We start from the raw sequence: 14795 nt of genomic DNA, 5'->3' as shown, positions 1-14795 counted from the left end.
AAACATTGTTTTTCACTTTAGTTGTAATAAAAAAAGCTGACACCGCAGATCGAAGCTTTTAGTTCACTTTTCTACTATGTTATGCTTTATATAACGATAAACACCAATATGTATATACTCTGACCATCTTGTCAATGCCTTAATTTACGGAACTAAGCACAGGAAGTGTAAGATGCCTTATATAAAAATCTGTTAACTTTCTCAAGCATAATTAATACACTGTATATTTAGCATAAAGAATGAAAATTCGACATGTTACACCATAATAAACTAAATACAAACACACGAACGAATGAACGAAAAGTCTGAGAACTTTTTTACGCGATGCACAATTAAAACTATACTTTACTGTTTTGATTTCAGTCGACTACAGAAACAAAGTCTACGTTCACAACTCAATATTTGAAGGCTGCTGCCAACAGACTGGTTGGTTAATAAATAAAGGTGCCGTGCCGCTAGCCATTCGAAACTTGGTTGCTGACATAGTGGAAGTGAGCTCGAACGAATGAATCGCCTGAGAGCATGGGCACGCGGTAACACAACACTACACACACTACACATTTAAGTCCCAAGCACAATGCAATTCGGCGAAAAGCTCTCGGAAAAGCTGTCAAATTTCCGCAACGCGTTCAAAACCGCAAGCATTGTGTTTGGGCCTATACTATGATCTTGCAACTGCGAAGGCCCCCATACACGCACGAATATGTTGGCTGAGTATGTTGGTAAATTCATTTTCAGGCACTTGTTGTTGCTTGCATATTGGTGCTCATTGTTCAGCTTCGGAATGACCCAGTCAACATTTGGTTCATTTCGAACCGGACATGTTCGTAATGCCGGGCCAGCTTTCTCATCTTGGTAAGACGGAACTATTGAAAAGATAAGAAAGAAAACAAAAATTATTGCTATCCTTTAATTCTTTTACCATGTTATTGTCTAACCGTAAATAAGCATTCCTATCTTGACGTGATCATCTTCTTCAGTATCAATAATATTGAGATGGTGAGAAGCTATTGAAACATTTTCATCAAATAGTTGCTTGTTCATCTATTTAGTAACAACAAAACTAAAATATCTGTTGCGGGATCAAGCTCTGTAATCTCGAAAACGAACAATTCAAAAGGGCTTGGCGAGATGGACCAACGATGGTCTTAGCCGTCTCAGTGAGCTCAGTGACAACACAAATAAAAAAAAATCAATAGGGCCAAAATCCAACATCTAAGCAAACCGAGTGAGGGTCCCTTTTTACTGGGCCGGCATGGAAAAATTAACCCTCACCTGGTTGGTTTACACGTTAGACTTCGGCCCTATTGAATTGTTCTATAGGAAAACAATCCTGTTCATTTCATTGTGTTGAAGCCAAATTTCAACATATAAAAATATAAACATTGTTTTAGTAAGGCAAAAAGTTTTAGTGAAAATGTAAAATAATGACATAGTACCTACACTATAGTTATGCTATGGCTGAGAGCAATATTTATGACACTAATGTGCTGACTTCGCCGTTGTCGCAATATATTGTGCCTACCTTATAACAGAGGTCTTACATTCAAACATGGTTATGCGCTATGCTGTGGAGGAGGTCTCAGATATGTTTCCATTCTATATTTCCATAGCACCAACACAGTGAACAGTGCGTGATATGAGAGCATAGTTTTGTATTGTAGGCAGGCGCTTTGCTTTTGGCAGTATGTCGTGCTGATGATGACGACAAACTCATTAGTTTTATGTTCAAAAGAACTCGAGTACAGTTCCCCCACAATTATGGACCATTTAAGCAGAAGTATGATTTAAAAACAATCAATTGTAGCGCATACTATTGTTTAAAAGTAGTTTATAAATGTTTTTTAGTTACAGAAATATGCAATCTTTCAATTGATTCAGTTATTAAACCCATTTAGCGCAAGTTTTCCACGGAAATTAAGCTTAGATTATGACTCACCAAATACACAATTATGGATCACTTTTGGAAGTGGTCACAATTATCAAACAATTTTCATCAATCATATTATGGATCAAAATAAAAATACACTTTTTGCAGCGAATTCACTCAATGAACTTAATTCAAATCATGTAATAACATAAAAATGACATTTTCCAAATCGTATGAAAGACCTTGTGTGGCTTTTGGTCTGTCTTTAGATGCCTGCCGTCCTTCTTCGAAGACACCTACCGATCAGCTTTTGGGAATGCTTTTCGCGATTTTACGACAATTTTTTTGTCTTGGAAAAAGAATTATAGGCTCACCAGCTGCGTTGGCTCCGAAAAGACTAGTATAGGATAAAGTTTTCTTTTTCCGAATTGTTATTAACGATGTAGATACAGTGGACTCTCGGAAAAGTTAATCGATGCAAGAGTTTAATTTAATCCCTGCTATGATGCGACTCTGTATAAAACAGTGGGAAGGCGACAATAAACCGAAAAAATGAAAAATAAACATAAAAGGAAATCGCGCGTATGTGACCGAAAGCTCAAAGAACCAGTAAAGTTAAACTCCCTAAAAAGTTAAGGGAAAAATTAACGTTTTAGATTGTTGTATGAGAGCTACCATTCGTTTAACTTTTGCGATGAACCGTTGCATATGAATCATCATAGCGTTTTACTGCCTTACGAAACTTTCCTGTACTGCGTAGTTCAGAAACAGCATTTTCCAAAAACTCAGCTCTGTGCAACTTTCTATTCTGCTTAAAAAATGTTTGTAATAGGTGATAAACTGTTTGAATTTGTAAAAATTTACCTTGTTTTGGTCCATATTATGGATCACTTTGAAAATTACTTATTTTTACAGGAAAGTCATTGGCAACAACCAACATTTTGTTGAATCGTAAAGAACCTAGCTTGATCTTTTATGTACGAGTCATTTTTTGCTCGAAAATTGGTGATTATGTCACATAGCAACCTTATGAATGAGGAACGAACTGTTTATGCTGATTGAAAAAAATGACAGACATTTCGATGGATTTTTGGAATTTAAACAAGTGACTTGAGTGTATACAGTTTATCAAATATGAATGTATAAGACTAAAAAGTAAAATGAAATGGACTATATATAGGCAAAACTAGAACAATCTCACATGCAATCCTTTGAATAAAATATTATTGCGTCATCTGAGTCTCCATCAGTGCAATTTTTGCCTTCTGATATCCATGTGCATTATTTGAACTTGTCACGGCCAAAGTTATCATTGTACAGTAGAAGGTACTTAATAAGCTAAAACCACTGACGAACTGACATGACACTCCTGAAAATCCTTTAAAAACCATCGTCCGACACATTTTGTTTGCACACTAGCACCCTCTGTTATGCATGTTGCGGAGTAGCTTACATTTGTAGGGTTTTGTATACATTTGAATGGTTTTATACTGAAAACTCAAAGCAACACCTGCGCGCCGCGGTGTGGCCATGTTGCGAAACATGCTTTTTTTAAAAAAATGAGTGGTTTTTGATTGGACGATGGAATTATCGCGAGTGTCTCGTCTGTTTGTCTGTGCTAAAATGAAACAAATAATCAAAATAACATATTAGGCTTACCTGCTAACAAGGCCGTATGGCACAGCTGTCTGCCCAAAATCTCAGTTCAGGCAGGTAACTGGGAACCACACAGCATCACACCTTCTATAGAATAGCCATAGCTTATAGCTATAGCTTAGCTACTCAATAGAGTAGTACCGGGTATGGCCGAGTGGAGGCGTCAAATAGGAGCTTGGGATGCAAGAACTATGTTGGTCGTTTTCTCGTTGGCCTTCCCCAGTTCATCCGGCAATGTTGATAAATTTCATAATGCAGATTTTAATGATGTTTCAACCCATCTTACGTAAAGTTATTTTGTAAAATGAGTTTTCAGCGTGTTACACATCGATACATATACCTCTCCTCTAAAAGTGTTACGTGATATGTGAATGGGCTCTTGTGGCCAGAGGACTCAATTATCCTGAAACTTTATAATTTACTTCAAAAACACGTATCTCAGGAACCAAGCATCCCAGTGTAAATACAAGTAGTATCTATTTAAATTATGTAGTTGTCCATTAAAAATATTTTCAGGAAAAGTTTGTCATAATTGAAGATAGAATTAACAAAAGGGCGAATGTCGCAAGCGTAAACAAACCGAGTGAGGGTTGATTTTCCTATGCTGGTCCAGCAAAAAATAACTCTCACCCTACACTCTTAAATGGTTCTACCTGTAAATTGGTCGGATTTAGTTAAAGTTAGGTTGAAACTACTCAAAATGCCCTTAAAGTGTACAAACTCAGATTTTGAGTAGTTTTTCAACTAAAAAATTGGTAGTAGGAACTTAAAATTGCGTTATTTGTCATAGAGAATAATTCAATTATCGGTAGCAAGTAGGCAAAATTGGTTGAAATTTTTACCCAAAGTTTGAGTTTGTACACTTTAAGGGCATTTTGAGTAGTTTCAACCTAGCTTTAACTAAATCCGACCTATTTACAGGTAGAATCATTTAAGAGTGTAGCTCTCACCCGGTTTGTTTACATTTGCGACATTCGCTTTTTTGTTAATTCTATCTAGAATTGATTGCCATGGCGGCGGAAAACTCCAAACAGAAGTTGGGATAATTTATCGTCCTTTATTATGTATATGCGGATCTTCTACTATGCCCAGTGTTGAGTTCTGTAGTATTCGAATAAATATTAATTCGCAAAAACATCGTCGTACCTACTTTAACTAACATAACATTACTTTCAAGAGGAAGTCTCTAACGAGTTTTCCATCTGTATACCTGTGACACACAAGAGAATTACAACGTGAAGAGAAAGATTCCTCTCTTCTCTCGATAAATCACTAGCAAAATATTTTGACAACGCAAATGCCATCACATTTGTCTAAATAACAAGTGTTCATTTAATTAAATAAATTAATGCACGCCAGAAAAGTCCGCATTGAATTAAAAATAATCAATCATATTTATTATTACAAGCTCGCTGACATTCCAAATTTTGTCTCAAAATTGGCGCTCTAGCTGCTCGAAACGACTTAAATTCAACAGACATGTTTTCTGTTGGCTGGTTCGAAATTAATCTAAACCGTAGTGCTTCAAAGACAATCGGCTCGTCAGGTGGAATCAAGTATTCTAGCCGCGGAGGTTGTTTTCAAGTGGCGCAGCAGTGCGCCAGAAGCAATGTTTCAAAAGTGTAAAAATAAAACCATGCACTTTGATGATGCTGTAGCACTAGTGAGGAAGAACTTTTTGTGTTGTACACCAGTACTTCAAATTGATTGGCACGTAAGTCAAAGCTAAATCTACCGCTTAAAATTGCTACAATCTTAATTTCCAGGGTATTTTGGATGATATCAGCTGGGAAAACCAAGAAAAATTACTAGAATTCACTGTTAGTAATCCTCTCGTTATTCGTTACCCCGTAAAAGTTACGTATCAGATAGCGTTTTTGAAACACATTATCCATCATTTAAATAAAATGAATATAGAACAACACGATCAGCTTTACGGCAAATATTGCGCCCTACTGAATAATCAAAGTGGTCCATCAGATCAAGCAGGATTCAACTACAAACATTACGAAATACCTGGTAACGATATAATAACGTTGAAAGAATCGAGTGCTTTCATATCGGATGGTACAACTGGTTTGTGCAGTTGGCAGGCTTCAAAGGCGTTATGTGAATTCATAACCCATAATTTGGAAGATTTTCGCGGAAAGAACATTCTGGAATTAGGATCTGGCGTCGGCCTTACTGGTATTTTTATTGCCAAGTACTGCGAGCCTTCGATGCTGGTTCTATCGGACTGCCACAGCTCAGTAATAAGCACCTTGAAGCAAAACGTTGAGCTAAATTTTCCCAAAGGTGCTAAGGTCGATTGCGATAATCCTTTGGTGAGTTGTTTAATCGATAATGGAGACTCACTGGTGGCAGTGATGGACATTAATTGGAGCTACATTAACGAGTCGAATTTACATCAACTAATTGAACCGGAAGTGGTGGTTGGCGCCGATATAGTTTACGATCACACTTTGTTTCAGCCGTTACTAATTGCAATTAACTATGCATTTGCGCTTGCGAACAATAAATGCAAGTTTGTTCTTTCCTGTACCGAACGTAATCAAGATACTCTGAGTGATTTCTTGGAACTACTTAGTAAGTACATACTAATATTTGGAACTGCGTATATTATTTCTTCTTTAATTAATTTCTACCTCGACCGTTTCAGTAACTGCCAGATATCGAATAAATGAAGAAACGGTGTATGCTTCAAAACACTTTCAGTGGGATTCCAGCTCCGCCAAAATTCGAATTTTTTCAATTACACGCGATTGGAGTTTTCAATAAATTTATCTGTCCATAAAAAATTAATTAAAACTTTACAATCTTTACATTTGCGCATAACTAACATTTTATCTACAGATTTATCTACTTAAATTCTAATCTCTCTTGAACATACTAAGCAAAGCAAATTGTTATGTATAAATTGCATATACGTTATAAATAAAGGAACTTTCTTTTCTAAAGAGACAAATCACTAACATTATGCACATTACATGCTCAGCCTATAGTTACTATATATATAGTTCGACGGATACAAAATCGGGAGCCAATGCCAATTTAAACGTCAAAAGCGGAGCCAATCGTTTTTCAAAATCCGAAATGTAGGAGTGGTAATCTTAAGAAACACATTTTATTTTCATAGAACCAGTCATTTTTAACACCCGCTTCCGTAAAAACCGGTACATTTCTTCATAATTTCAAATTTAATTTCAAAAATCAGGGATGCCCATTAGCCTGGTTTTTAATCCGCTGAACTATATATATAGTAACTAAAACTCAGCCTTCTAAGTCATGCGTTCGAGAAATTCGTGTATAGTCGTTAAACCAATTTTGAATCACTGATGTTATTTCGATATTTATTTCGTCTTATGATTGACCGTGTTCAACTAAGTAAAAACATACCTGAACTTTCCATGCTTATACTTATGCTAAGTGAGATAAATCATCAAGCTCGAGTTGCGGTGGGGGTTGCGTAGTACCGGTTACCGATGTACCACTGCTTGCACCAACAAATATCGGTTTGGTAATAACATTCGCTGCCGGACCTTGCGGCAATACTACCTTCTGCGTACTTGGTTCGATTTTTATCAACGGTGGCTGCGATGATCCAACTGAGCTACCGCTAGACCTCTGGCTATGCTGAATAATACCTAAAAAATCATCTTTCGATTGGTATGGATCAGAAAGAGAAAAAAAACTGCGTTTGAATCATATTGGTAAGTTGAGGCGATTTAGGTGTCACTTGTACACTATGGAATTAGCACAGGTTTTCTAATCTAATAATATACGCGTTCTGAATTATTTTTCAGTGTAGTTTTTGATTATAATTTTAACATAAAGAGATCAGTTGTTTCCGCGAAAAGCGCCATAACGATGGCACACCGCCATCGTTACAAACTTTGAAATTGTCACGAATATTGCGTACTCTCAACGTACTCAACACAATTTTGAAAGAGCCTTGCTGTATTGCTTTGCAAGGAACATTATTCACAATAGAAATATAGATGTAGTAATCGTGAAAAGCTATAAAGATTGCTGACATTTATCTTACGCACACTTCGCCGCGTATACGTACACGCGATTTGTATTCATCGCGAATTTTTTTTTTCTATAGCAAAATCGTTTCCCGATGCACACAAACTACCAATACAGTCACACACTAGCAACCCTCATTATCTGAATATATCTCGCTTGATTTTACGATTATTGTCAAAAATTTTGCTTTGAACAAGATACGAAAGCAAGCGATACTGAATTTCGGAACAAAAAATTTTTTAGAACCTAACCATCGAGCACTAATAACAAAAACTGAGATTAATATCTTGACCTAGTAAAGGATTAGAATTAGAACGAAATTAATTTACGGAAACCAGCCACCACGGAACAGTACAAAATTTATGGAGAATTTTTTAAGTTAATATATTGATACAACAATCACATGTTGCACATCATTAGTTAAGTCAGTTTGGTTCATTATATTGCTGTTGCAGTTGAAAACTGTAATAATCGACGTGCGACATTCGGTTTTATTCTTGTTCTGTGTGTCACAACTATGTTGCACGTGATGTGCTGAATAGTCAAACAATAAAAATTTGAAAAAATGCGCTTTTTTAGATATTTAGCTTTTTAGTTTTATTTTCCTTATTTTTTGCCAACAAAAAAAATATTTTTTACGGTGTAAATATTTTATTTTATTATCTACAACTTTTCTGAAGACACCATTTTGATTAAACAAACCGTTTTTCAATGTAAAATATTTAATTCATTAGTACCATTTTTACTACAAAAGTGCAATTCAATGGACAAAGTAGTCTAAGTCCCCCCTAACAAAAAACCATTTTTGGTTAGGCCCTTTTGAAAAGGCAGTCTAGATCTTAAAAAAATAAGTGATATGATAAAATGACATCTTTTTTTTAAAGAGATCTATATCTATCATCTATGAAAAGTCTCAGCTAAATCAAAAATGATAAATTAAAATAATATTGCGAAACTCCGTTACTCATATCTTGAGTGTTGATAAGTAGGGTATGGTGCAAGACGGGTTACCTACGGAAAACATTCGATGCGTTTCACTGCGCATTCATTTTTAACCCATATATTTTATTTATATATTTACAGATGTTTTGTACACCGACCTGTCGGCAGCCTTTGACAAGATAAACCACGCCATCACAATTGCAAAACTACATAGACTGGATGTTAACGGTAACCTTTTGTAGTGGTTTCGCAGGTAACTCACCAATCGTCAGCTGGTGGTTGCCGTGGAGATTGTCGATCCGATAGTTATCCAGCCCCATCAGGTATACCTCAAAGAAGCCATCTAGGTCCTCTGATTTTTCTGCTTTATTTCAACGACGTTAATTTGGTCATTAAGGGCCCACGACTCTCGTATGCAGATGATCTTAAAATGTACATCCGGATCCGCTCGACTGACGACTGTCACTTTCTTCAAAATCAACTCGAGGCCTTTGACACTTGGTGCGACGTGAACTGTATGATAGTGAACCCGGTGAAGTGCTCAGCAATCACATTTTCCCGTACGAAAGATCCATCCTGTTTCGTTATACGCTCGAGGGCACAGTAATTGAACGTATTTCGCATATTAAAGACTTCGGCGTTATGTTAGATTCGCAGTTAACGTACAAACATCATATCTCGTATGTTGTCGCTAAAGCCTCAAGGTCCTTAGGCTTTATCTTTAGGATCGCGAATTTTTTTTCTGACATATACTGCCCCAAATCGCTATACTGTTCGCTGGTGCCGTCAGTTCTGGAATACTATTCGTCTGTTTGGAATCCTAACTACAACAATAGCGCTGAAAGAATCGAGTCCGTTCAGCGTCGATTTCTTAAATTCGCTTTGCGAAAATTGCCATGGAGAAACCCGTTCCGTCTTCCTAGCTATGGAAGCCGTTGTCAACTGATCGATCTAGAACCTCTCCGTGTTCGTCGGGCTAGCTCCAGAGCACTGTTTATCGCGATTAGCTCACAAGGGAGAGTTGACTGCCCCGCGCTGCTGGGACAGATTAACATAAATGTTCAACCACGAGCGCGGCGGAAAAATGCAATGTTGAGATTGCCACCTCGTCGCACTAACTACAGCATGAACGGCGCTATCGAAGAAGATACAGTTATTTTAAGATCTATTTGTATCCAGCTTTTTACGAACCTTAATGGCGAACGTGTTCGTAATATTTGAACAGCATTTTTGACCTAATACATCGCACGTTTTCTTTCCGTGCGTTCACGGTAAAACTAAAGGAATGTACGGAAAGAAAAGTGCGGTGTATTAAGAGAAATGTCAAAAATGCTGTTCAAATATTGCGAACACGTGCGCCATTATGGCTCGTAGAAAAATCAGAGGGATTGTGTACAAGACACGACCGCATATATAGGTGACGCAGGACTACGTAAGTCTCTTTGTAGTGATAGTAGCATGTATTCATGCTTGTACCGTGGACACCCGTTCGTTTGACCGTTTTTAATCTGAACACTTTTTATGTTGAACCCCGTTGGTTTGCACGACGTGCAAATTAAAAATGGTTCAAATGTCATTCTCAATGTGACATCATTTGCTCTTGCAGACAATGCACATAAACACGATTTGTTTGTACTGATCTAGCGTGTTTAATCTGTTTCAAAATGCGTTTTCCCAACGATTATGGTAGAAATCTGACTGGAGAATGAAATATTCGGTGCTTGCATTTGCCAACTAAATCAAACCACCAAAACAATAACAAAGAACAGGGTAGCCAGCTCACACAAGCTCCAGCATATTTAGGGTTACCAGTTGTTCAAATTAAAAGCTAACCCCGTTAGTTTGCATGAGGAATCGTTCAAACGAACGGGGGTCCACCGTAATCATTCGATTCTTCATGTATACATGCTATATGCAACATATATACATGCTACATGCGTTGTATGTAACATTTATCAAAGTAGTAATATTGCATACGTTCAATTCTTCAGAGTTATTTCTGTGTGCATTTGAAAACAATTTAACAAAATCAAGAACACAAACTATTGCTGTCCTGCTACCTTACTGAAATTAAAGATTGTTTTTATTACCCATGGTTCCCCACGTTGAAGGGATTTTACCAATTCAATCCTATTTTATCAACAGCACATCTTTTCACTACACTTCTAATGAAACGGCAAGCATGCGTATTCATACAGAGTCGTATTATAACCGAACACTACAGCTGTAGCACATTTTTCCAACACAGATATAAAATTCGCCTAGGTTTAATCGTCTCGCAGTAAAGAATTTGTGATTTATTGGGACAACGAACTTGTGTCATTTTTTCTGGCACACTTCCCTAACACAGACATCAAATTTGACTAGGTTTAATCACGTTCGTAAGAAATCTGTTGGTACGAGGGGGCTTTGTCACTCTTTCTGATGTACTTCCCAAGCAAGGACATCAAAATGGTCTAGGTTTAATCGCGGTGTTAAGAAATCTTGTTGAAATGAGGGAGCTTGGTCACTTGTTTTGGCTTACTTCCCAAGCACAGATATCAAATTAGTATAGATTTAGATTACCGTAATCACGAAGCGAGAATTCTAGTAAAACATAGGTTCATTTATTTCAATTTTTCAATAGTTCAACATCAAGAATCCATACTTTCCTACATTTGGGTCAATTCTTAAAAGATTTTCCGATCGATTGGTGTAAGAATATTGAAAATCGATCGGAAAACCGCTGAGCTATTAGCGCTCAAAACCTTTCATTTTTCGTGACGCTCGCATTTTTTGATTTTTTGGAATGACACCCTATCTCAAAACTTGCCGTAAGACGTAGTCCTACGTCAAAAGCTGGATACGTTTGATAGAATTTTACTCACTTAATTCGACTTGACTATTTTTATGTTACCCTGACAATCATTGGGGCCAAATCGAGCCCGTTGATTTAATAATAATAATAATAATAATATAGATTGATTAAGATTAACAAGTCCGATTTTTCCGAGTTTTTTTTTCTAAATAGATTAAACGCGATAACCGCGTAAGAACTGCAGATATTTTGCATTCAAATTTTTCTATTAAAAAGGATAAAATATAAGTTATAAAAGAACATCACTGTAGTAGTACCTACAGTGATGTTCTTTTGTAACTTATATTTTATCCTAAGCAATAATCATTAACCTGCTAAAACTTTCATGTTAATGCAACTGACCCATCTTGCCCTTCCTTCAGTATCTTTGGCTCGAGTAACACGTTCCTCACAATCATGTGCCAGTGTCATCATTAACCTGATAAGGACGGGAAGGAAAACAGGACAAATAGGAAGGGGTGGATGAAGGATTTGGACAAACACAAACACATATATACCGAGCGATTTTTGTATCCCCGAGGGGATACTGCAATCCTTGGTAGTTAACTTATCAATAGTACATCCCTTGGGGGGTATACTCATATGGGAGCTCCTCATTATCCTAGCTTTCATACCACGTATATTCATACTTTATGCGACCTGTGCGTTCATAAGCCTTTATGGTTCATTCAAATCAGCAGAGTTTGTCTATTGCAACTTACCTTGTGACGGAGACGGTGTCTGTTGGCGCTGCGTAACGATGACATATTTCTGTTGTTGTCCACCCGTAGAAGGTTGTCCACCTGTAGAATTTTGCCTTTGAGTCCCTGAGCTACTTTTGGTAACGCCACTACCAGTCCCACTGATAAGTGGTGTCTGCGGTCTGGCTGGTGTGTTCGATGCTGTTGTTACGATTGATACATTTGCGGATGTATTGGTGCTTGTGCATGCTGGTGCAGTTGGAGGAGCTGTCCTGGCTTTAATAACGCCTTGATGTAATGTTGGTCCAAGAAAACCATAATCTTTTCTGCAGACGAAAGTAAACAACTGACATAAAACTTAAACGTATTAAAGGGAAATTAGCAGTCATTAACTTTTCGTATAGGAAAACCAAATTTCGGAAGCAGTTTTCAAAACATGCGTTCTGTATTTTAAAATGTATTCACTGCATGCATGCATTCACATGCATTGTTCTTGCCAATCTGAATACAGCGAATATATTTTCATGAACAGAATTTCTATTTCAAACAAAAAAAACTGCTTTTGAAATGCCAACTAATTTTACCTTGATAAAGATAATACTTACTTGTACTCTTCTACAACATCTGGTTGGTTACGGAGAATCTTTAGAATTGGCGAGCAGACTTTTTGCAACATTGCCCTAATATGACCAGCAGCAATTTTGTCAGTGGCGCTGATATTACTCCCCTGCAGGTGCACTTCTACTCGTTCAGAAATAAATTTTAATCGAGGAATGATAAAAACCTTTATAACTTCTGTTCCAAGCTCAGATAATCCCTCCAAAGCACCATAAAGAGAAGAGAGTGGAGTTTTGTCATTTTGCAAGGCAGAACTGAACAATCTAGTAACTCGCGTTTGCAGATTATTTGTAGAAGTGTTAAAATTCTTACATATCTGAGCCATTAGTCGTGCTGCAAAATCTCGCAGAGCCCAGTGATTATCCAACTCAGGACGCATGCAAAGCTGGCGTGACACGATACAAGTTGAGACAGATGGAATCATTTCGTGAAGCTGAAAACAAACCAAAATCAGTGTCAATCATTTCAAGCAGTATCAAAACTCACATATTTTTCTAAATATAATGCGGGGTTGTCCAGCAAAGCTCGAACCATTCTCATAAGGTAGATCAATAAAGCGAGATTATTTTGAACCACGTTTACTTTCACACCTTCAGCGATAAAAGTACACATTCTAGGTAACATCTCATGTAATCCTGGGTCACAGGCTAAAGATGTGAGCGCTTCTGCTCTCCTAGCTTCATCTGATCCAACACAGGCTTCAGTAATTTCTTTATAGTATAACTGTTGCTCTACAGACAGTTCATGGGTTGCCAATTGCTTCACATGAACAGTCTCGACATTTTTTAGCTTTTGTGCTTTCCAAATTGCAGGTTTTCCAGTAGTATCTTTAATGTGAGCTTTGTCAAGTTTATGGACCGGGTTTACTGAATCTAGTGCTTGGACGTCTTTAGAGAGCGGTGGCGGATTTTCCGGAATTGTTGGTTGGACTCCATCTACACAGAGCCAGTGAGCTCGCAGTGTGATATCTAATGGAATCTTTGGTGGAGCAGTTTGTATGACATCTGCTAGATCAATTTCTTTTTCTTCAATAAAATGTAGCTCTCTGCCTCCACCAGAAGCAAATCGAAATGGTATAAAGTCAGGTGAAACGAAACCGTATTGTGGTTCAATATTACGAACCTTCAGTGAATGATCAATATCGGCAATAGACATCTTCATGCGTTTTGAGTGGTGCATAAATTTGGCGGCATCTTGGACAATTTGTTTTAATTTAAAAGAAACATCGTCGGCAAGTTCCTTTGCCGCATCATCCGGAAGGCTTCCAACACCAATACTTTCGGCTATTACCTTAATAGACTCTAGTGACAATGTAGTACCATACATAGTTTTATCAGTTTCACTCATGGTTGAATTTTAGTCATTGAATGACACAGTTTAATAAGAATGTTCAAATACTAATCACCAAAACACAACTTACAATTTAGCTTTCGTATTCATTAGCGTACATTTTTTTCGTTTCTTTGGTGGTTTATCTTTTTCCCTTTTTCTTTATACTCTTCACTCTTCAGATCTCTGGACGGGACGAACAAACCTCACTTTTTTGACATTAGTGGGTGTTTTCCTCATAAAAAATCCCTCCTGCTTTTCGCCCTATTTCACCCAGGGGGCTGATATGACGTCACATTTTCATTGCTCACATGAAAAAGGCGGCAAACCGAGGGGATGCGCTGTGCTATCCCTTGCTATGTATTTGACAGAGGATAACATCGCGCTTCCAAAACTGTCCACGCTTCCAAAAGTGTCAAATTTCAATGCAGTAACATAGCGGGGAAAAAAAAAAGAAAAAAGCAAAACATCGAGTTTCATTGTTCGATGTTGTACTCGCTGCTCTCTTTAATGGAGCATTCCCTTGCGGCAAACAGTAGAATCAATATATATCACCCCATTGGCAGGCAACCATGTTTTCGCTGCCAACATCTCGTGTGTGCGAAAATGAGATAGCATGTCAGCACTGCGTTTCACTCAACTGCCAGCAGTCTGATTTGGGCCCGCTGTCAAATTTTGAGCCCAGAACATGCTGTCGCTGACGTTCACTGCAGCTCGTTATAGGGATGTCGATGGGGTGATATATATCCAGCTTTTTACGCGCTATAATGGCGGACGCTATAAATTGTGTTCGTAATATGCGAACAATCTTTTT

The 14795-nt window shown here is 37.5% G+C and overlaps 3 protein-coding genes across 7 annotated transcripts in view; 1 reads left to right on the top strand and 2 right to left on the bottom strand.

Annotated features, from left to right (window-relative positions):
- The window catches only part of LOC128742071 (MICAL-like protein 1), a 52867-nt gene extending 52460 nt beyond the window's left edge, over window positions 1–407 (bottom strand). The window contains exon 1 of one of the 5 annotated variants that reach the window (XM_053838271.1): window positions 350–407. The gene's annotated coding sequence lies outside the window, so the exon portion shown is untranslated. Of the gene's footprint in view, window positions 1–124; window positions 216–290 lie in introns of those variants that run through there. The other 4 variants (XM_053838274.1, XM_053838276.1, XM_053838273.1 and 1 more) reach the window with 4 other exon arrangements.
- A 4455-nt stretch (window positions 408–4862) lies between these two features.
- Window positions 4863–6468, top strand: LOC128742862 (protein-lysine N-methyltransferase EEF2KMT). The gene is made up of 3 exons (XM_053839346.1): window positions 4863–5240; window positions 5293–6112; window positions 6186–6468. The coding sequence occupies exons 1-3, from the start codon at window positions 5136–5138 to the stop codon at window positions 6302–6304; spliced, it is 1044 nt and encodes a 347-aa protein (XP_053695321.1). The 5' UTR covers window positions 4863–5135; the 3' UTR covers window positions 6305–6468.
- A 404-nt stretch (window positions 6469–6872) lies between these two features.
- LOC128742200 (transcription initiation factor TFIID subunit 6) lies at window positions 6873–14075 on the bottom strand. The gene is made up of 4 exons (XM_053838474.1): window positions 13139–14075; window positions 12640–13085; window positions 12056–12360; window positions 6873–7182 (listed from the first exon to the last, which is right to left on the bottom strand). Exons 1-4 carry the CDS (start codon window positions 13997–13999, stop codon window positions 6944–6946), a joined length of 1851 nt encoding a protein of 616 aa, XP_053694449.1. The 5' UTR covers window positions 14000–14075; the 3' UTR covers window positions 6873–6943.
- Window positions 14076–14795: the final 720 nt, after the last annotated feature.

Source organism: Sabethes cyaneus, chromosome 3 (assembly GCF_943734655.1).
Source record: "Sabethes cyaneus chromosome 3, idSabCyanKW18_F2, whole genome shotgun sequence".
NCBI lineage: Eukaryota > Metazoa > Arthropoda > Insecta > Diptera > Culicidae > Sabethes > Sabethes cyaneus.
This window is presented reverse-complemented; position numbering and strand designations above follow the sequence as displayed.